The 24404-nt window shown below is 37.3% G+C and overlaps 1 protein-coding gene across 4 annotated transcripts in view; it reads left to right on the forward strand.

The window, feature by feature from the left end:
• Positions 1 to 788: 788 nt before the first annotated feature.
• Positions 789 to 24404, forward strand: part of LOC127953276 (protein sidekick-2-like) — a 115691-nt gene continuing 92075 nt past the window's right edge. For all 4 annotated transcript variants that reach the window (XM_052552300.1, XM_052552310.1, XM_052552320.1 and 1 more), the window contains exon 1: positions 789 to 1514. In XM_052552300.1, the coding sequence (XP_052408260.1) occupies positions 1373 to 1514 (142 nt within the window). In that variant the 5' untranslated portion in view covers positions 789 to 1372. The remainder of the gene's footprint in view (positions 1515 to 24404) is intronic.

Consider the following 24404-nt stretch of genomic DNA (forward strand, 5'->3'; position numbering starts at 1 on the left):
GTTTTGTCACTACCATCTACCACTATCACAATCATCACTGACTATCATTATCACCACCATCATCATCTTTACCATCTCACCATGCTCTGAGTTTAAGGATTTAAGCACATTTGGTAAAACAATACCCCACATGCTTATATTTAGAATGTGAGTTATCGTTTTGATTTTTGCCTCCTGCTCAGTGTGGGAATGAATGCGGTTTCCGGATGTAACTTGAACAGTTGTGCAGTACGTGAGTCATAGCATGCTTGGGTAACGAGTGCAGTAGTCTGTGGATCTGTTCGGAATTTAAAACCAGATTTGTGTCCTCAGGATCAAAGCTTACACTGAGCCGGCAGTCTTACACACACACACACACACACACACAGATAGAGATAGAGATAGAGAGAGAGAGAGAGAGAGAGAGAGAGAGAGAGAGAGAGGGAGGGAGAGAGAGAGAGAGAGAGAGAGAGAGAGAGAGAGAGAGAGAGAGAGACTAATAATAATGTTTCTCTAGGAGTCTGTGCTCTCTTGGCGAACAGAGTACTTGCACTGTGGAGTTAAGGAGTTATAGTGTACTAGCATCTTGTAGGAAATTGTGGACAGCTTGAACTAATTATCAGTGAATAAAACGTTCATAGATATGCAGAGCTCGCTGCGAGTTATAAACCCTTGACACTGATTTTCCTAAACATGGTCTCGCCGCAGTATGAACGTCTAAACTTTGAATGATCCTGGCTGGATCTATTATGAACATGAACACCTCGTAATAGGGAGATGTAGTCCTCCCTTCCGCCGCGTGGTGGCGACATACCGCAGTGAAGAAGCCCCGCTTCAGTCTGGAGTTTTCAGACAGGCACTCATACAGTGTTGCTCGCAGTACTGAAAGGACACGGACACTGCATTTTAGGGGGAAAACATCCAAGATACCGGACGGAATATTTCCTCATTGATGCTCCACTACTTCAGCTGTTACTTTTCTCCAGGCTGGACAGTGTTTTTTAAGTATCCACCTGATGTTTCATGGCGCGGAGGGATGCAGCGGAATCGATTCACTCCTTTGAACGCAAATGACTGAATTCATCTGAACCCAGTTCAGAAAGGTTTCAGAGATTAGACAATTATTTTTGCCTACCTTTTTTTTTTTTTTTTGTAACTAACACAAATAGCGCAAATATTCAAAATAATTAACAACAGAATAAAGGGATTGCCATTTGAAGTCGTGCTGTTTATACTGTTCTTAAACTTTGCTTCTTCGGACTTTGCAGTAGTTTATTTGTGCCTGACCAGTACATACTTATTTGTAGACTCCTGCTTATTAAGCGCTGGTTTTGGACGCCCGGGAGCGACGCGCTCAGTGTCTCCCATCGCTTTGGGGAAACTACGGCGCAACATGTATCCGGCGCGGCGCGGGCGAACGCGTGCTGCGGACTCACAGACGCGTCGGAGCATCATGTCAAGGCGCGCGTTAACTCTGAAGTGGAGCGCAGGATGGATTCTATTGTTTTCAATCATCAATAACACTTGCGCGCAAGGTAAGCGTCTCCGGTCTTACAGTGGCCTCTGACACTCCGAGCTCACGAGTCAGTGATGTGTGATTTATGGAAAGACTCCTTACTGAATGCGAATGGAATTCCTGTCATAATTTGGAACCGATTCTAACGGGATTCTAAACGTTAGAATCAAAAAGAGCATGGTTAAGCTGATATCTCCAGATATGTAGTTTTCAAGATTTCAGTTTATTCAGATCTTAAGGTCACTTCTAAATTATGATAGCAATATTATGAATTTACCTTTGGGAATAAATCAATCATTGTTTAATAATGAAATTTGTAGTATGACATTTGCTGCTATGAATTTAGGTGATAACCCGGCAGATGTGGTTGAACTAATACCCTGTGGTCTCTAGCTCTGGCCAACATGCCCCATCATTTGTAACACAATCCCATGGGATGGAGTGATCACAGGCACCCAGCATCACCGCAGTTCACTTGTGTTATTGCTTCTAGATCACACTTACACAATGGGTAAGGTTTGAAAAGAGAGGTCTGTCAGAGAACAAAACATTTATCTCAGCTCATTTGTGATCAGATTGTGGAAAAATGACCTTAATGCCCAAATGCAATGATGGATGAAAGCTTTTCTTGTTGTGGATCTAACTGAAAAGAAAATTCTATTAAATTGTCATTTCAATTGCCATGCTGTCTTGCCTATTTGGAGGGAAGAAATACCATGAATCTGCTGATATTTGGCCAGTTTGAAGTAACTGGTTTAGAACTGTGCACTTTTGTTAGATTTACAGAAATGGTTGTTCCATCATGTCACTTCTTGAAGTTGAAAATCTACAGAGAGCCTTGTGAAAGTATAATGCACATTATCAATTAGTTTTTTTTTTTTTTTTTACTAAAATAATTAAAATACTTGTATTACTGTACTTATTTTACTTTTTTTGAGTAAAAGTTTTATAAAGTTTCTGTGAAAATTTAGGTTTTTGCATTTTATGTTATTATATATTTTATAATATAATACATATGTATAAAACATAATGCTTTATGCTCTCTCTCTCTCTCTCTCTCTCTCTCTCTCTCTATATATATATATATATATTGGTGTACAGAAAAGTTAATTAATGTAGTCACATTTACTGTGTCTAGTGGCACCTGTTAACTCTTAAATCCCTAAAACGATCCTAAATCATAGCAAATAATTACAATAAATAATCCCAATAAATAAAATAAAGCAAAAGAGCAAGAAATATATGTTGATTTGAAATGAAAACTGACTTGTCGAACAACTATATAAACCAACAATATATCATGCATCAATCTACTATCCATCCCCCATAGTGCAATACTATCGCTTGTTCATCCAGTTAGCTTCTGAGGGTATTTTACCTTTTGACAAGGTGTTCTGCTCTGTCCACAGGGTGCATTTCTCATCTATTAGCTGCTGTAAAAAATGGCCTCGGCATCCGCAGGCAGATAGTTGATATACAGCCCAGTGATCCATCCTGGTTGACAGGTCTTAAAGTACTGGCACTGGTAATTCATTCTCTGTGAAGAGGTGTGGATAAACTGAGGTGCATCTGACAATTACAATGCCCTAAGCATCGGAGTGCTAAAAGTGTTATAATTCTTGAGCATGTTAGCCTTTGAACAGGCCACATTGAGGTAAAAACGACCCCCTATTTTATCTAAAAAGTGTTCAGCCCTCCCCTATTATGCATGGCACCGTGTTGACACTTATTAGCATCCTGTCATGGAGTGTGTCTATACTCTAGCACACTATAGACAAGGTCTGTCCAATGTTTGTTTAGAACTGAGGGCAGCTTTGTTTTTCCTCGTATTGATCAGATCCCTGTTTTCATCCTTAAGTGTACTTTCAATGCCCTTGGACAGCTTTAAGGGAGCTTAGCGGTGACTAAAAGGAAACCCAGCACTTTGGTCAATGGGTAGAAAAAGCTCTTTGAACCCTTTTCACCTCAAGTCTTTCTCTGGTGATCAATTGCTCGGCTCCACTTGAAGCTGGCAGACTTTGCAGCCCTGAGCGACCGAATGGGTACCTGTCACAGAGGGTGGCAAGAAGAAGCAGCAGCAAGTCGGAGGCTCTTTCTTTCACAGAGGGTGGCATTAACCACCATTGGGGAGCAAAGAGTGTCTGATGCCCAACGTTCCCCCACACGGGGCCTCAGTATTTGTTCTGAAGCTTCCTGCTAATGAGTATCAGCGTGACTGGCATGCAGGGTACGGCAGAATGGGAGATCAGTCATCCTTGCGAAGGGTGGGGAACATGGAGGATTCCATAAATTAGGTGGGCTCAGAAGCTGAAGAGGTCTCTAGGGATGCAAAGGTATCATGTGCTTGTTTTTTTTTTCTATCCAAAGGCTGGATATGTTTCTCATGCTGCGTTTAATAGCGATCCAAACTCTAATTCCACCGGGATACCTGATAGAGTCTGCTAAAAGAGACGGCTCCAACAGAGTGACACTTATTTTGTGTTCACCGAAAAACAGAAACCCCCTTCGTGAGGCTGACCACCTTTGGAGAATGCTACCATTAAACCAGTGCACAAATGCCTTACGGACTCTTGAAGAAAAGCACAGATATGCCTCAGAATATTTGTATGTGTGTGTTTCTCTGGACAGCTTCTTTCTTGATTTTTTTGAACTAATTCCAATTCTATTGTATTTTGGAAACAATGTCTTACTGGCACTTTGACGCATCGTATGACAGCTGTCAGCCATCTTTAAATCGTCTGATTATATTTGATAATCCTCCATGCGTACAAAAATGAATTCGGGTGGAATCCACATCTTTATGCGATTAAAACTGCCTGCTCTGTTATTTAAGCGGGATAACGTGTGCGTGCAGGCATATGTCAAGACGTCAACCGCATTTCATTCACCCAAATGAAAGGAATCTGACCCGTTTGCCTTAAAAGCTCCAGGAAATTTGAGTCACAGTCGCGGTAGTTTAAATTCGCCACCATGCGGCTGTCCCCCTTTGAGGGCACCAGTAAAAGCCTGTTCCCATATGAACACATGGGGCTCGCACGCTGTTTTTTGATGTCCCAGATGGGCCATAATGAGCATGGAAGACCGCAGCTCCCTAGATGCCTTGTCATAATTATGCGCCCGTGCACCAGTTGCGCCATATTTATCTGTACGCGCCGTGACTTATTTAATTAAACGTCTCTGAAGCAAGGTCCCGGCATGGCAACAGATGTCTCGTGAATTTTTGACAAAACTCTCAGCGTTTTCTGCGAGCCCGATAGCTGCGACAGCCCCAGTGCAAGGCCCATATGAAACAGACTGACAGCCCAGTTCCTGCGATCCCACGCCGTCTAACGCAGTAGCTCTTTCCCGTTCCTCTCCATTGCAGTCTGCTGATGTTTATTCATACAGCCAGTAGACTGAGGAATGAATAAATGGCTCAAAATGAGGCACGTCGACCTCTGAAAGGCTCCGTCTGTTTTTTCATTACTGGATGTCAAACTTTGCTTCTTATCAGAGCGGCGGCTCACGTTAATCTGCCTCTAGACCGAAAGCGATTGTAGCCTAATATTAGAGGACCTGTAGACTGACTGAACCAAGCCTGTATCTCGCTCCAGGAGGCTTTTAAACGGAATCGTTCGAGCAGTAAAACTGTTTGGATAGCGCAGAATGGAAATATAATCAGATAAGTTTAGACTTTAGGGCCCCTGCATAGTAATTGCTGTGAGCCTGAGGGGGTATGACTGTCAGTGTTTGTGCGAGGCCAATGAGAGTCAGATCTAGCAATGCATCCATGAAATGCTGGCTCCTAATGCAATCCCCGAGGTGATCCAACTGCTCGCTATCCGTCTGCTGCGAGCGCTCGAAAGAACGCTTTCATTATTCTGCCGCAAATGCATGTCTTTTTATATCACGCTACTGGAACGGCACTGTTATCGGGTTTGATCCTGTCTCAGTAGTCTGTTGGTGCAAACAAGGATTTATTCATGGAGCTTTTAAAAATTCTGTGTTAAACTGAATCCCGTGAATTTTTTGCAAACACCATTTGGCTCCGGAATCTCAGGCTGGCTCCAATCAGTAAGGAAACAGTTTCTGTCGACGGCCAGCTGCTGGAAGCTACTCGCCTGATGATGATGATTATGAGAACCCTTCAGTTTTGTAATCGTCTGCTCTCTTAATACTGCTAAAGTGTTCAATTTTGCTACAACATTATGTCGAGAACATTATAAGTGTTTGTTCACTATCTCTATGGCGAAGTGATTAACTCATGGCATCAGTATGTATCACATCCATTCATAGCACGGCTCTTGATGGTAGATGCTGGTTGTGTAGGTTGAAAGTTGATGCTGTGTACGAGGATTGATCTACTGGAGCTGAAGATGTAACAGTTTGTTGTTGTGGAGGGATTTTTCACGCTATTGACAAGACCATTACTGCATATGTTGTGCTTAGAATGCTTGACTCTATTGTGGGATGTTGATGTCAAGACGCCATTGTTCAAAAAGCTTGGTTTGCAAGCTGAACCGGCACCAAACCAGCATAAAAAGTCTGCAAGTCTTGTATCTGACCATCTGAAGGTATATAGTAAGATTAGTGATATTGATAAAATAAGTGACCATTGTTAGTCAAATTAAATATCGTACAAGACCCCAGAAAATTCAGTGCTGTTAAAAATACACCAATGTTTCAAAAGAAAAAAAAACCTGGCCTCCTATCAGACTCGTTGTGCGTGTGTCTATTGTTCGATATTTGCATGAGTGAGCTATTTATTTCAAGTGTACCCATTCACTGTTCTCTTCCAAGTCAAATTAATATGAATAATCACAATTTACTTAAGTGCTGTATTTGGCAGGCTGATAAATGGTTTGCTGTTGGCACAAAGTTGCCTTCGAACTTAAAAAGTGAACAAAACTTCCCAAAAATTATGTTTGCACTTTATTTTACAGTACGTGTACTAACATGTACTTATAGTGTACTTACAGTGTATTTATCTAAGAAAGTTCTGGTAACACAAGGTAACTACAATGGGGTAGGGTTAGGTTTAGGGGTAGGTTCAGGGTTAGAACCTAGCTATTACATAGTTATTGTAATTACTATAATAAGTACATAGTATGTACATGAGGAACAGGACTGTAAAATAAAGTGCTACCAAAATTATTATAATTTGATCTGGTTTATTTTGATCATAAATATACATTCTGTATACTGAAATATTTTTGCTACACGTTTGAAATGTACATCTACATTATTTGTGAAGCCTTTTGCCTCAACAAACTCCTAATTTGCTGCCAAATATTAGTTAGGAAGGTACTTCTGAAGTTTAGGTATGGGGTTGGGATAACACTTTAGTTTAGGGACCAATTACTTATTTACATGCATACTATTATTAAGTAGCATATGCACATGTTAATGCGTCTCCACAACATGGCGGTGGTGGGAACAGCGAGAATAAAAGTTACGCCTTCTTTCTTTGCGTGAACATTTGGGCTGCGTTATGCAAATATTTAACCTACCCCTCATGGAAATCATTGTGCATTTTTAGATTTTTTCTTTTTTTAAGCCTTTTGAATAAATTACAGGGTCATAGGTAGAGTCATCATAAACCACTTTTATATTGTTATACCTTTGTCATGCCTGTCATTATAAAATTTGCGTCCTTATAAATCACCCAAACCAGTGCACACACACACACACACACACACACACACACAGACACGCACATAGACACCTGAAAGTTTGCAGGCAAGTTTACTGGACATAGATAATATTACAAAGAGCGAAGAAAAAAGGGCTGATCAAGGTCACAAACATGACAGGTTGTTTCGATAAACATTTCATATTTCTTGCAATCTACTGCAGTGTGCACGATTTTTCTCTCTTAGATTAGTTTTTTGATATGTTGTACTGCAACATGACCTAAAAGCATCCAAAATGCAACATTGTGAAATATTGTTTAAACATTTTGTGCTTGCTGGGATGCCAGCCACAATATCAGTCAATTTGCTGTAATATTGAATGATAACATACAACACTGACCCTGTTTACTTTCTTAACCCTTGTGTTGTGCTGAAAATCCTTCATCTAATTTGGTGTTCCTGGTAAAAAAAACAACTAGCCTTTTATCCCGTTTTTGAGGAAAAAAAATGAAATCACATACATTTTTGTCAAAACCAGATATGTATAAGCTGATTTAAGTGATCAGTCAGTTCCAAAAAGAAAGACAAATTTTGTGATAATTAAAAGAAAACAAGCCAAAAAGTCTGAATTTAATATTTCATAATAATATAGCAGAACAAGAAATGTATGAGCACTTTTATGAAGGCTGGTAATTTTTGACCAGGAACTCCACAAGTGTATAAAAATGCGAAAAAATTTATTCCACAAAACAATATGTGTGAACAAAATCAGTAGTTTTTAGTCCAATGCTCTAACATTGTAACATTTGTTTGCATATTCTTTAGTCGAAATCTAACGACGCTTCTGAAATGATTTTCCGTTCTGTTGACTTAATCAAAACCATGCGGGATTAAAAGAACCAATGGACCAATACGTTTTTCCTTTTTTTTTTGGATAATGCTTTGTTCTGTACCTGAGCTCAAATCAATTTATAACTCGCAGGCAGATCATTTGATATTTAAGATGGGAGGAAACAGAAACTGAATGCTGTAAGATTTAATGCTTAATGAGAGGGATGTCAATAATAATAAAAAAAACCTGCCTTTGGATTAAACATATTATTTCAAGGCTAGTTTAAATAAAAGATCATCAGCTTGAGTGAATTTGGTTTTCATTTTGAGATTGTTCACTGCAACAGAGAGGGGGAAATGTCGGTGTTATTATAGGCTTAATAAACGTTCTGCATGTGCATTTGCTTGGAGATCATTTGTTAAGAAATTCAGTTCAAATTTGCACAAGACAAAATGGAAAAGGCTACCATGTGTATGTGTGTTCATATGAAGTCTTTATGTAGCGAAGGTTGTTTCTGAATAGCTGCAGTGCACAGTGATCGTCTTCTGAAGAGACCTTGGCCACTGACATGATTAGCATCGGAATGAAATTAGCAGGTCTTTCAAAGCGATCTTGGCATGGCAGGATTGCTTTGGAAAGGAGAAAATGTGATGAAGTTCTGACAAAGTGTCATTTTCCTGCTGCATACAAGCTTGTTTCAAGCCTCTGGGCTGTTCAGTGTAAACATTTCAACAACAGAAAGCTTGACTGAAGGGAAACAGCAGCTAGAAACAAAGCCCTCTACATCTTTGCCCTTATTCAGCATCATCCTCCTGGGAAGCTGGGAGTGCATTCTTGTGTTTTGAATAAAATAGCAAAGTGGCAACACGAACGTATGATAGAGACATTGATAGAAAGATTGAAAACGGGGGGAGGCGGAGGGGGAGAGGAAAGCAAAGGAGATGCAAGCCTCGTTTTCTTCTGAAAAGCTCCAGCGCTATGAACCCATTTATGTGCACAAAAGACTGAGCTTTGTTGTTCTGACTGTACATGCTCAAAAAAGGTGCTGAAACCAAGCCCGGCCAATCATAACATGGATAATTTTACCCATAAAACAATCTTTTGCTCTCTTTCTCTTGTAACACAAAAAGCTCTCAGCACAGAGCGGTACTGCAAACCATTTTGAGTAGTCTTTTACAGATTTCAAGGATTGGGCCTTAAAGATCCAGTGTATGCACATTTACAATTTACCAACAAGAAAAAAAGATTATCAATTGGAGAATAATGCTTCATGAGTAATGTTTTGAGTCCCTTTTATGAGAAAAAGGGCAATGGCAATGACGTTTCATATAAGAATAAATGTGTAACATTTACTCAAATGCAAATATTAAAGTAAAATAGTTTGAGAATAAAGTCTATATATCTATCTGTCTGTCTTTCTCGGTCGGTGCAGAATGCAATATAATTTTGAATGTATGTCAGCAAATGACATACCACAATTTGGACTTTAATCGGATTCCTGAGTGTAGATCCACTATCTCCTTAAGACCTTCCACTGAGCCCTCTCTATAAGTGACAGGAAGACATTTCTGAAAGCGCGGCACCCATCGTGACTGTGGATGGAAATGTTTCAGATTGTGAAGTTGCCTGCTGTCCCATCACACCCCTCCTCTCCAGCCCTCTTCCCTCCACCGTTTGGCAGTGGGCCTGGACGTTTGCCTGGCTGGGAGCCCCTGGCTGCATCTCAATGCCTTGTGCTGGGTATTGATTAGGACAAACGCTGAGCTCTCCCCACCAGCACAGACTCGGCGTGTGTGGGAATGTGTGGCTGTTTGATGTCACTTGTGTTTCTCACTCTTCCTTTCCTTCTTATTTCTCTGTCTTCCATCTCGTCTGCGCTTCTTCAAATGCTGGTGACATAGCGAGCAGCCTTGTAGCCGTCTCGTGCGCTTGATGTTTCTTTGCATCGCACCTTCTTTGCAAAACAAATTGATGGTGCTTTGAGGTGGAGGCTCACGAGCCCCTGATGCGTTTCTGAAACTGGTACATGTGTGTTCACATATATGCATGAGTGTACTTGTACAAGGCATGCAGAGAATATATAAATGTTGACTTGCTGTTCACACTTGCAACAACATTTCTTCTCCTCACAGATTCTGTATTTATCACGTATAGTCAGTCACGGTATTAAAAGGAATAAAGTTCACCAAAAAAAGACAATTCTGTCACTGTTTACTGTTCTAATCCCACATGCTGTTCGGTGGAACTCAAAATTGAAATTTTGAATTTTCAAACAGTTCATTTGCATACAACATAGTTACTATATGCGGCAAGCTCCAAAAAATGAACTAAAAATATTAAAAAGTAGCCCATATGACACTAAAATATGTTTGACCAAATGTCAAGCATAATTTTCCTTTCTTGTTCACAAAGTTCACTTCACAAAGTTGATGCTAATCCTTATGATTCATTCAATACGAATTTCAATGCACAATAATATACTGTTGAACACACTCCTTTAACTGAAAATGTTAAGTATTAATATAACTATTATCTATTTAAATTTAGAACACTGACATTTAGCCTTCATTAAACTGAAAAATAATAATAATAATAATAAAAAGTCAGTATTGTCTTGACTGCATGATTATTAAAAAAACATTGATTAATAATGATTGTTTAAATTAAAGGACTGATTAAAGCTTCTAAAGATATCCATTCTTTTGTTAACAATATTGTTGCTTAATTAATATTGATGGCAGAATAAACAGCAGCAGTTAGGCTGCATATACAAGACTTTTTTCTGGTTCTTTTGATGTCACTGATTTAAAATATATAGAAATAATTTGCTACATGGGCAACTTTAATGGTTCTTTTATTTGGGGTTTATAGTCACTGTGAAGTTTAATTGAAAGAGAGCTGCATAAAGATTCTCCAAAATATCTGGGTCAAAAAAAAATAATAATGACGGGATGGAATGGAAATGTTATGGTTATTCTGTATGGCTTTATAAAATAGCGCATTTATTTTGTTATATACAATAATTGGTCTTCTCAAGCTGCAATGAGTTGGGAAATGACAGTTGGTTTTGTTTTTCTCTGCTAGGCTATAATTGTGAGTGTCTTAGAAACTGACCAATTTAATGTGTTAATAGATTAGCGCCATTTAATTTGGACTGTTGTTATTACAATGAGGTACGAGACCCAAGATAAGTCAGTACCATCACCGCCTGTGCCCTGAATGATTTAGTAAAGGTTAGTGAAGCTATTGAGGTTAAATGGAAAAACTGCGGTGCATTGCTTTTTGCTCCTCTTGCAGTAATGAATACTGACAGAGATAAAAGAGATTGTGTGCGGATATTTATTCTCATTACCAAAGAAGGCAAGAAAGCAGACTCTAATAAAAGTCTTTATTGCCGATATATATATAGACCGTTTCAAAAACATGTGCGCTAAATTCTTGACAGAGGCGGATTATCATGTGGCTACAAATTGCCCCTTTGGATTTTTTGTATAAAGCATAATTTCCGAGCTCAGTCTTTAAACGCTTCCAGAAGTGTCAGTGTTTCCAGTATCGAGCGGACTGTATTCACCATGTCCAACATTAGAATCAATTCTGGTCAATGGAGAAGCATGTTTGAAAGAAAGATGCTCTTTGCACAATAAATCCCTATCATGTTTATTATGAGGTCATACAACGGAAAAGAAAATGCATTTGAAAGAGAGTGAGAGATGAAAAGAGAAACCAAGTGAGTGCACCGGAGAACAGATATTGATGTGGTATACAGTAGTGCGCATCTCAAATTCAGCCTTGATCCCATTTAGCTCAGAAAGCCTGTTTGTGTTTGGCTCTGCGTTCATTTGACGAGGGTTGTCGCCGTACCAAAATTTCAGCTGGTAACAATCCCAGTTAAATTTCACAGTTCTGCAAAATCCTTTCAGTATACCACACCAACAGCAAAACAATTATGCTATTGAACGCATTCTTCTTCATTATTAATGGTAGTAATAACAAATGAAACGCTGACATTTAGCCTTCAGGTATTTCTCAGACAAGTAAACATTGTTTAATTACTCAAGAGAAGGAAAACAAGCCGTTTAAAAATAAAGAACAAAAAAGAACAAAGGATCAAATTTGATGCAATAAAAGAAATCACTGCAATAGAACAAAATTAATTCAAGAATAAACAGTGCTTGAAGTTTCTCAGTTATTCAGTGAAACATTTCAAGTATTCAATTGCATATTCAGGAATATTAAAAAGTGCAATAGTTTAATTAGAATTATTGGCATAATCTTAACCATTGCATGATGATCAAAAACCGTTCACTGTCAGTCAGCTCTCAACCACTATCTATCTATCTATCTATCTATCTATCTGATAGAAGTACTGTTTTATCGGCTGACATGCCTATTATAGTTTTTCTCAGTCGCTTTGGTACATTTCTCGAATCATCCTTGACATTTGCAAAACAGTAAGTGCATTTCTCAGAACAACTCGTACAAATAGCAAAACACCATGGATTAGTTCATCTCTCAAAAATAAATATGTGTCAATGAACATGTCAGTGCCATCAGAATGCCAAGTCCTTCTGTCATTGTGTACGGATAAGAGTCAAATTGCTTGGTCATGTTGTCAATATAACAGTGTACTTTGGAGGGATGTTCTGATGTAAACTATGGCTACAGGTTTGATGACAATTATTGTAAATTGTAGGTTACACCTTAGTGTATGTGGGAGTTTCCAAGAGACTGGACAAGATTCACGTTTACGCTTTTATGTTTGTACTGTAATTTGCTGACAGACCATGTCACTGCGATACAGAAAGGAAAAGACAGCACTGCATAGCAAAAAAAACAAAAACAAAAAACAAAGTAGAATGTGAACATAGGACAATCTCCTTAGTGATTTCCCAGTCTTCCTACACCTCCTGACGTTCCAGAAAACTAATGCACTTTATTTTACAGTCCTTAAACCTAACCCTACCCCATGTAGTTACCTTGTATTACCAGAACTTTCTTAGATAAATACACTGTAAATACACTATAAGTACATGTTAGTACACGTACTGTAAAATAAAGTGCAACCACTAATTTTCATATGCGTCAAAACGAATATCTTCTCTTGCGATGCAGGGTGGAAAGAATCTTTTAGAGTGTCTTATCCAGCCTCTGCAGGCATCTGCTGTGATGTCAATGGCAGCCAGAAGGGTCATCTGTCTATGTGGCTGGCGATCATATACTTTCCATCTCCATGCTGAGAAAAAATCCTCAATGGGGTTAAGGAATGGAGAGTAGCGCGAGAGGAACTCCATCATCTTCCTTTTGTGGTCTGCAAACCATTGCCTGATGATGTTGGAGTGATGGAAACTGACATTGTCCTAAACTGTCACGTACTTTGGCAGGTCATCTACAATCTGACCCCTCTCTTGTTAAGGGATGAGATCCTTGTAGAAAGTGTCTAAAAAGGTGACAAGACACCCTGTATTGTATGGCCAAATAATGGGAATATGCATTAGCATACCATTCTCAGAGATAGCAGCACCCATGGTTATGTTCCCGCCCCGTTGGCCTGGCACGTCAACTGTAGTTCTGTGGCCGATGATATTTCGACCACGGTTTCTGCGTTTTGTTAGGTTGAAGCCAGCGTCATCCATGTAGATGAAGCGGTGCGGTGGTTCACTTGTTTTCAGTTCCATTATACTCCATATCCAGAAGACACAAAATGAGTTTTATGAATTGCATGGACGGGTGTGTGTTGTGCTCTGGCTGTATATATATACACACTTGCCAGTTGATGGTTCATGAGATGCACCTTCATTAGAGAAAATCAAGATTCACCAGGGAGCAATTGACCAGTGCAGGACAGATTTAGAAAAAGTCTAATGGAAATAGTATAGAAATATGCTTGACATATTATGACAACTTTTTCAACCATTTTGCATGTAAAGACTTATGCTATAAACTAATGCTTAAATGTTGTGGGGGGTGAGACTATTCAACAGAGACCCATTATAATACATTTTGGTCAACATGACATAAGCAATTGATAATGTAGGAAACAGCAGATAAATTGTACATAATCATTTGCATGGATGTACCAAAACATTTTATGTAACTTGTTCAAAGAAATGAGAAACTGCTTTTTTTATGTGCACAAGTGACACAATGATGTGAAGATTGAACAGGTATTTTTATGAGTTTCAATTCTGATCTGAGAAATGTACTGAAAAAAAAAACTGTGACACACACACACACCAACACACACAAATGAAATGAAACCTCCTGCTCGACAATCCCTCAGTATTAGATTCATCCTGGCCGCAAGCGATTTCATAAATTGATGGGAACAAGATCTGTCATTCTTCTACCTTTCTCACAATCATACCATTCACTTTTAAGTTCACTGTTCTTGCGTTAAATCTCTACTCATCTGGCATGTTTATGTTGTCCTTACCTCTTGGCTACTTAAGCTCAACTCTATACACTTAGGTTGTTTTCTTGTGAAAGATCCTGTAGGACTCCCACTTGCTCTGACGCACTTTGACAAATACATCGAGGGCACATGAAGGGTCACGAAGGAAAGAAACTGAAGCAAGTTCTCCAGATGAAACAAAGAGTCGCTAGCTGAAGGGAGAGGCTGCTCATGTCTCAGTGAATCAGTGCAGGGCCGGTGATCTGGGTGAAACTCTGTCATCCGGTCTCCGCACTGGTCTGCAGGGGCTCTGGATATAGCGGCATCACGGGGGCTTGTGTCTGAGAAGCGTCCTCTTGTCTCTTTGAGTGGTTGTGAGCCCTGCGAGGACCTCTGAGATACATGCACATTACTGTACTGTACATACAGAATCACACGCTCACTCTACAGTGTTTGTTTCCTGCCTTGGCTTCGTGTTGTGGACTTGGGAGATTCATCAAAGGCATCAAAAGTAGCATCTTACCAACAGTGTTCACTCAAATGTGTAATTCCTGCATCGCTAGCAGCTTCAAGCAGAATTCCATTTAAGGTATACTATATTGTTTCATCGGTTCATACATTTCCTGGGAATCAAACCTTTGACCTTAGCATTGTTAGCGCATTGCTTTACCGTTTGGGCTAGAGGGATGACTAGTTTGTTTTAAAGAAGTTCTTTATAATTATGAGTCAACCAGATGCCGACTTGAATCCTGAATGGAATATGTTTAATTATAGAAATATTGCTCACAGCTGATAATTTGAAGAATGTCATTAGCATGCTAGCATGCTTAAGCACAACATGCTGTTAGCTTGTTACAATCCTCTAATTCCCTCTTCCTCAAATCTTGCCCTGGAGGTCCAATGCGCTGCATTTGGAGTTTAGCTCCAACCCTGATCAAAGTCACCTGCTTGTGATTTTCTAATGAACACAGAGTCATTGATTGGCATTGATTAGCATGCTCAGGTGTTCTTGATTAGGGTTAGAGCTAAACTCTGCAGGAAAGTGGATCTCGAGGTCCAGATTTGAGGATCCCTGCTATAATTCTTCCTTAACTAAAATATTGAAGTTTAGTTAAGTTATAAATTAGGCAAACTCACTATTCAACTAACTGGCTGTAAGATGACCAGTCAACCAGAGTAGCAGTAAATCAGTAAATAGCAGTGAAATTATTTACAAAATGCAAATAAAAAAACACAAATGACAAATTTGTACTGTGTCATGTGGTGTAACCATCAAGTAAAAAGCATTAGCATAATTTGAACTCACATCTTAGTCATTAATTGGAAACACTTTACAATAGGATTCCATTTGTTAAAAAAAGTGAAAGTTACATGATCACATTCAGCCAAGTATGGTGACCCATACTCAGAATTCGTGCTCTGCAATTAACCCATCCAAAGTGCACACACACAGAGCAGTGAACACACACACACAGAGCAGTGGGCAGTAATTTTTTGCTGTGGCACCCAGGGAGCAGTTGGGGCTTCAAAACCTTGCTCAAGGGCACCTAAGCTGTGGTATTGCCAGCCCGAGATTCAAACCCACAACCCTAGGGTTAAGAGTCAAACTCTTGGCATAGTGTTTAACATTAGTTGACTACATTAGTTAACATAATCTTACAATGAAAATCATTTATTAATTTTAGTTGATGTTGATTCCAACATTTAGTAATGCATTGTTAAAAAAAATCAAAATTATATCTATTTATGTTATTTAATGGACCTGATCTAATGTTGACTAACAGTGAACATTTGTATTTTTTATTAAGAAACGTTAGCAAAGCTTAATAAATACTGTATATATTGATGTATTTTATTGCTCATTGTTAGCTGATGTTAGTTTGTAACTCAATCTTATTGTAAAGTGTTACCCATTATTAAATATATATATATATATATATATATATATATATATATATATATATATATATATATATATATATATATATATATATATATATATATATATATATATATATCTTCAAGCTTTTTCATAAATCTCATGAATTATTTACAAATATTATTTCAGTTTTGTCCAGCCTCATCAGCCACACTTGAAATTTTACTGCCTGAACGTGCCTTGCCTTTGCATTAAAAGGTTGAATTATCTGATATGCACAGTCAAAGGTCAATAAGGATACTCAAAAAGAATATTAATCAAGAAATGAAAAACTGCCTCATAATATAAGAGGTGTCTTCAAGTCATCTTTTGTGGAAAATAAACACATTTTAGCGTACTTTAAAAAATATATAGTTAACTGTAAACTGAATGTAATGAAATTTTTAGCACTTAATTTCATGCTAATTGCAATTAAAAGGAAAATATACTATAGTTTAAATGTATATGAAATGAAATAAGCTGTTTTTGACACACTTAACTAGGACTTAAGTACATCTTTATATGCTGTTTATAGGCAGTATGTCTTTGAACAATGGTTAAAATATACTACTGAATGTTCAGACAAGCATGTATAGTAAACTAAAATATACTTTATACTTTATAGTAATTTCTACTGATACTGTATTTGTATGTCATGTATTCAAATATATTTGTAATTACAGTTTTGTAAGTTGAAGTTGCAATTTAGTATATTTAAAATGTTACATCAAATATCACACTACAATAAAATCTCTTTACATGTGCTTTAGCGTGTCAGTCAACATATCAAAATAAGTGCACTTCTTTAAAATATTATTAAAACAATGATTTAAACTGTGCTTTTAATTTGGCAGTATTATAAAGTGCACTTTTTATGTGTACTTAAGTGTATTAAGAAACAGTCATGAAGTGTGCTGCCTTAAAGTATACTTAAGTGGCCTTTTATTTTATTCATATTACTTTATCTGAATGTACTGTTTTTTTTTTTTTTTTTTTTAAAGATTTAAGTGCACTTCAAATTCAATAAAACATGCTTATTTCCCACATGGGATGGCATGTATGAATTACATTTTATTGATTTATTTAAATAAACTAATAGGCCTGGAAAAAAATTAATGAGCTTTAGAAGTCGACCAGACTAGAGCAGGGGATTTTTTTACTGGTCTAAGTTTTTCCAGCTGGGTCCACAAATGGATCTTCTGTGATATTTTGTCAAGTGCCTTAATCCATGAATTATTGTAAGGATTCCTGGTGAACTGTATTATTCTATCGTTTCATAACTCCTGTGCTGCTCATCTCCAAAAAGCCCCAAAACAGTAACATACATGCTTGTATATGATCATTTGTAGAGGCAGTAGTGTTGCACTTATGTTCACCTGATGAATCGTGTTTTTATGTTAGCATTTCATTAGCCAAAGAGGAACAGACAGACAGGAAGGCGATCTGACAGCTCCCCCCTAACCTGTCCATTGATCCTACAGCCTCATTAAACCTCTTATCCCGTGGCTTTCACACACCCGAGCCTGTCATCACTCTCAAAGCTGTCAGGGCGGAGTAACAGTCAGAACGCACACACACACACACACACACATACACACTCATACACACATGTTGCCAGTCTCCGCAAGCAAACAAGCAAGACTGTGTTTTTTTAAAAGCTTTAATCAGGGCACAACAGTGAGGGGAGCATGTCAGCATGCCCTCCTCCCTCTGAAGGCCTGTTTTATTAAAGGTGTCCTGAGCGAGCGGACCGTGCAGAACTTCATGTAGAGCTGGAACTAGAGATGGGGATGAAGTCCAGAGAGGGCATCGTATAACACTTCATTAAAACTCCTCACTGTTAACAGAGGAGATGAGACCTAGTTTAACGCCACACTGCAGCTTTTTCTTTTTTTAATTTGAGGCTCAAATTGAATCGTCAGAAGTTTAGAAGGTGACCTGAAGTGTTTAGCTTTGAGATTGTTAAGGCTGATGAATAAAAGCAGTTGTGATTGCACGAGCAACTTTGGGAATAGGCTGACTTGCTTCACTTTGATGAACGGTGTGATGCAGAGCTCATAAAGCCTTTGGCTGACGCCTTGATATGAACATGTCATCTCAGGATCCAATCTGAGAAGGGATATCAATTTGCATACTATTTAGCATGGCAGGATTATCGTGTCCCATGATAGAAATATAATTTCAAAGCTTGGTCTAGGGGACTTCTAAAGTAGACTTCCATTCATGCTTTCTGAGCTTATATTGCCTACAGATTTGCAACAGTTCTCTGAAAGTGGTTAGTGGTATCAAACTTAACACCAATACTAGTTTTGATAACCAAAGCAGAAACAAATTTGCTACTGAACACACATGCACATATGCATATACATTTTAAAAACTCCCACCTGTCAGTAGAGAATCCATGTGGGCCAGACCTGGGCTGAAACTGCTTGCTGTCTGGGTTGCTACCAGAAGTTTGGGTTGGTAAGATTATGTATGTAGGTATGTATTTTATTTTAAAGGAGTCCCTTATGCTTACGTTATTTGATTAAAATAGAATAAACATACTAATACTTAGTCTTGGGAGGGAGTGTGATTGCAGTCTGGTTGCCACGTCTGCTTTTGGTTTCATGCGTCCATATGATTCAGCAGCTCCAATCTCAAGCTCTGTTTGTCAGAGGCCTCACAAGCCTCGTTACTAATTGCCCTCATTAACAGCCAACACTCACACCTTGCACCGTTCCCTGCAATTAAGACTTTGCAGTAGAGCTATTATTAGGTAGAATAATGTGATGGGTCAAGGAGATAAAGTTAAATCGAATTAATTCTCACTTAAATTGACGATATCTCTTGAACACAATGGGCTTAGAGTGTATTAATCCCAATTTTGAGAAGTCAAAACATGAGACTTTTGTTGTGTTTGTGTGAGTTACTCTTTGTAAGATGAACACGACATCCTTTGGTGAGGTCGTATTAAAGATCTGCCATCCTTAAATGACAATCAAGACTTATTAACATGAAAACATTTATAAAAATAGGCACAAAGCTCCTTTGAGCAAAGATTGGGTGACAGCGACATTGGCTGAGCTTAACTGACAAAAGCTTGAGGGATCACATATGAGGACGCAAACACACACACGGACCGTGCACTTTTCTGTTTATTTATTTTTTAACCTGCGAAGAACAGAGTTTGTGTTTGACCATTTCTCAAAATAATCTGAACTGTAATTGACTACGATACATTTTGGATTTAAACTGCACTTGAAACTGTGAATGGAAATTGTAATAATAAATACAAATCGCAATAAACTTTACATTAGGGAATAATGCATTTCTTTGAACAAATTGCATAACACATGTAGAAAAGAACACAGAGTGAACTGCTGTTGGAAAATTTCATGTTTATTTTAAGTGCTTTAAACTAACTTATGAGCATTTAGTTTAATGTGGCTTGTGCTTGTTTCTTTATCAGAACAGATTTGGAGAAATGTATCATTACTTCAGACAAACCCATCAATAAATTTGTAACTTCGTATCGTTGCTTCCAGTTAAAATATGAGTCCTCTGTCCATAATAATGCTTTCTCACAGTTGGTGAGCAAGTGATGTAATGCTACATTTCTCCCAATCTGTTCAGACGAAGAAACAAACTCATCTATAGTACATTTCTTGGCCTGAGGCTTAGTACAGTAAATTGTCAGCAAATGTTCATTTTTGGCTAAACTATTCCTTTAGCAAAACCCTTTATTCAGCTGTTTATTTTTAACTACACATAGTCTTATGACAAACCATAAATGATTCAAAACTTTTGATTGGTTTGATCTGTGAGTCTTTAATGACTTTCATTTGTGTGCTTGCACAGTACACTTTGTGTTGTGTGCAGCCAGCAAAGACAACACAGTAGAAAGATGCTTTATCAATTTATTGTTCTTGCTTTCTTTCCCAGTTCCCAGTCTCTCTTTCACAGCACATTAAATTCGGGCTGCGAATACATAATTCCTTGTGCCATGCTGTACTATTCAGCAGGGCAACACCACATTAAAAACAGCAACTGAAAAGGGACTGGAATTCATGCAAAACATTATTTTTTAAAAGGACTGCTTCTCAGATTATATGCATTTATATTTAATATATTAATTTAATTTATTTTGCTTTAAAATGCAAGCGGTCAGCGTTTTCTGTTACAACATATAAATCACATATAGCCTATATCATTATAATAGTTATTTTAATAGTTACAGATTCTTTTCTGAAAGGTTCTTAAAAGCGCAAAACTATTTTTCCCCCCGTCTGCTGCCTCTCACAGCACAGTTCATATTTAGTGCAGAGTTTGGGTCTGTGTGTGTGTGTGTGCGTGTGCGTGTGTGTGTGTGTGTGTGTGTGTGTGTTAATGCAGTCACAAGATCCCCAAGTTCTTGCCGTTGATCAGTTGTTGTCATGACAATAAACGATGACAGGCAACTTGCCTTTTTTTCTGAATTTGAAACATTAAAATCTCTACACAAATTAATGTCAAAACATAGCATCATTTAGTAGCATAGTCCCATTAGGATCTACAATACAGTAGTTCATCTTTGGGAGCAGCTTCTCCAACACTGTTGAAGAAATGAGGCACAAAGTATAGCAGATGATTGACGCCTGGCTGAACCGCAGGTGCTTCAGTCAGCCTTCTTCGAATGTTTCGAGCATCTTTTGCCTCGAAGCAACGCAATGCATCATGGGGTTTGTTTTCTCTCTGACATTTATGCTCATAACCATTATCTCATATAGCTCTCTGTGTGACAGTTTTATTCATTCATGTGCTTACAAGATGACAGGGCAGCCATTGATATCAGTTAGTGAAGGAGAGCGAGTGGCTTTGGCTCAGAGACAGAAGCCACGACACGGCTTTAATGAATCGAATCGATTTTGATCCTGTTTACCTCCCCGGATCCTTGCTCTAGTTTTAAAAAGACTTTCATAAATGAGATATCCTGCAAATCGCAGTTATTCTTGAGTATGTTTTGTAGCTATGTTGAAAGCGTTGTTAAAAACTGGATTGCTCACAGACACATTCACACTGCACGCGCAGTTAGACCTCGTCTGACACTTTCCAGAGCCCCTGGTGATCAACATCAAGATGTTTCTGTTCTCTTTAAGGAATATTAAGTTGGTCTGGATGCAAAAAGCAAATGCTAATCTAGCTTTCAGTATTCAGCAGTTTTAACTGATTAATTATAGATGTTTACTTGATTGGCTGCGGCTTACTAAACCATGAAGTTATTTGTCAAGCTATTCCAAATAGCAGTTTTGATGTGTTTTGTGTGTGTTAAAAACAAAATTTTTAAATGCTTTTATCTTTGATTTCTTGTTTAATTTGTTATTTTTTTTTTATAATATCATCCACCCTTCATTACCCTACCGGATTGTCAACACAGAAAAAAAAATTTCTGACTTTTTTGTTGTTTAGCAAATTCCCTTTCTGGGGGTGTGAATTACGCTTGTATGTGAGGATTAGCCAATCATAACAGAGGTCATTTAGATACAGAAGACTTGAAGGCATAGCTCAGCTGAAAATAAAATGTCATCTTTTGCTCATGTCGTTTCAAATCTGTAAACTTACTTTCTTCTATGAAACACAAAAGAAGATTTTGTTTTGTTTTGTTTTTTATTTGATTTTCTATGGGGTTCATTGCTGTTTTTTAAAATATTCATTTTATAATTTTAATGTAAGTGTGAGTAATTCTTTTTTTTTATAGTAGAATTTTTTTTTTTTACAATTTAGTACTTCAACTTATTTATTTCAGTTGTTTGCCATGGCAACATTTCTATGTTTTAAGTTAGTCATCTAATATATTTTACTTCAGTTTTATTTCAATTTTAAAACAAATACCATTGGCTCCCCAATATGCTATTTTGCTTTTCTAGGGAAGAAAGTTTTTTATTTTTTTTTATTTAAACATAAAATCAAAAATCATTATTCTTCCACAATTCTCAATAGAAAAAAAAAAAAAAATTCGGCAAGATATTTAATTAATTTGATCTTTTAACTTTTGATTCAATGACTTCAGTTGTGTTACTGAATAAATCAGCGTTTTTGAAGGAATTTCTCGCATTTTTTTTACGGTAACTTGTCGACACCTACTGGCATGATGATTCAATGATATAATCTTTATCTGAAGCGTCAAGTTACTTTCATACTTTCAGAAGGTGATATACTGGATTTGTAGATTATATTTGAACTATAAACAGCTGAAAAGACTATTTGTGAAGCTGTTTTGTGACACCTGCTCTTTTTGGACCAGAAGCAGTTTGAATGTAGATGTTAATGTTTCTGTGTTAAACATTTAATAGACATAGCCAGCTTATCATCATTTAGGAATAAAATCACATAGGTGTTTGATTCAAGATCATTATATTTTAAGAAAAACAATATACAATTAATTTACAATAAATTACAACAGTTTTTGTTTTAAGACACATTCATAATGTAAGTCAACTTGAGGGAATCTAGCCACAAAATAAGTCTTGAATGTAATTGAAATGCATTGAAAACTCCATATTATTTGGCTGCTAATCTGAATATTAGAGAGAAAAGTCCCCCTCAGTGTCTATTGTGTCTGATTCAAGGAAAGAGTAAAACGCTACAAAAGTGCAGAAAATGGTCCCTTTGAAGCTCTAGTAAAGCATTAGCATTCACCACCGAACCACAGGAATTATTTATCTGCCTTAACACTAGTGCAGAATCACAATCCAGTGATGGGTTAGTAGGTAGAGAAGTGCAGTGTGAACTGCTGTCGGTGGACACATCTGTCAATGCTGCAGCTCCTCTGTTAAAGTCAGTCTGGCTGTTTCACCCAGGCCGCTCTCTTCCCCGTGTGCCTGTCTACCATTTAATGAGACAGTATTTCAATGCTTTCAATACATCCAGTGTGGAAATAACAGGCTCAGAGCAACACACTGAATATAAAACTGTAATACAGTGCATTGTGAGATTTAAAAGCTTTTGAATGAGACTGCTGTAAAAGCTCCTGAACCCTGAGAGACAAAAAAAGCAGCCACATTTCTTCACTGCTTAAGATGTTTTGTTCAACAGTTCTTACCAGGACCAATCAAGCCTTGAAGAACATCAGTTTGGTTGGCACATGGTTCATTTTATGGTTTACATTGGAGGTAAGCAGGAGAAGTTGTGATTTTTAAAATGTATTTTAAATATTATGGATGTATACATTTTATTAATTGCAGTATTTGTTGGTTTGATCTTATATGTTACATACTACAAAATTACCTAGTAAAAAGTGTACAGTTGTTTTAAAAAACATATTATATTCTGTTTAATGGCAGGTTACATTGACAACAATTAGCAAAAGTAGCAAAAGGTCTTGAAAATTACTTTTTTTTGTGCAATAATACTGAAATGTATTATTCAGTTAATACATTTTTGTAAATAAAAGTAAAAAAAAAGAAATACTTAAATCAGATTCTAAACATTATCTAGTTAATTGTCTAGTTAAACATTTTATTACCTAAAAATATGTATCTAACTTAATTAAAAACTAGGGTTTTAATTACAAAGTATTCTTTTATTTTTATTTATTTTATTTACAACTTATTTTTACAATGCATAAAACATTTAGATTAATAAATAATTATTAATATGGAGTTTTATGTTATATATATGCATGTGTGCATATTTTATTTATTATTTATTGATCTAAATTGACTATACTATTTTTAAATAATTTATTTTATTAGTTTATTGGAGTGCATTTTACCGAAAAATACTATTTTAGTCTTTCTGCTGCCAAAATTTAGTCTTTCTGCTGCCAAAAGTTAGTCTTTCTTTGTAACTAATTGTGAAATTTACAATTTCCGAGTGAACATTTCTCCACCAAATTACATTCAGTGTAAAATACTAGTTCATTTATTAATCTCTTGCTTTTTCCTCAGCCATTTTTCAGTCTGTGCCATAGCAAAATCCAATGTCATTTTTAACATTGATTAACAAATGAGGCCCATGAAGGAGATGCTTGCTTTTCTGAGTTAGCATATTCGTCATCACTGTTTGTTTATGCGCGTGTGTGCGCCTTTGCATAATATATGCCTTTTTGAAGTGCATGAGTGTAAATACCCTGGCGCAAACCTGAACAACAGCAGCGTGTGATTGAAGAACTCCACGGAAATGTCAAGAGTCATCAA

This window comes from Carassius gibelio, chromosome A3, assembly GCF_023724105.1.
Source record: "Carassius gibelio isolate Cgi1373 ecotype wild population from Czech Republic chromosome A3, carGib1.2-hapl.c, whole genome shotgun sequence".
NCBI lineage: Eukaryota > Metazoa > Chordata > Actinopteri > Cypriniformes > Cyprinidae > Carassius > Carassius gibelio.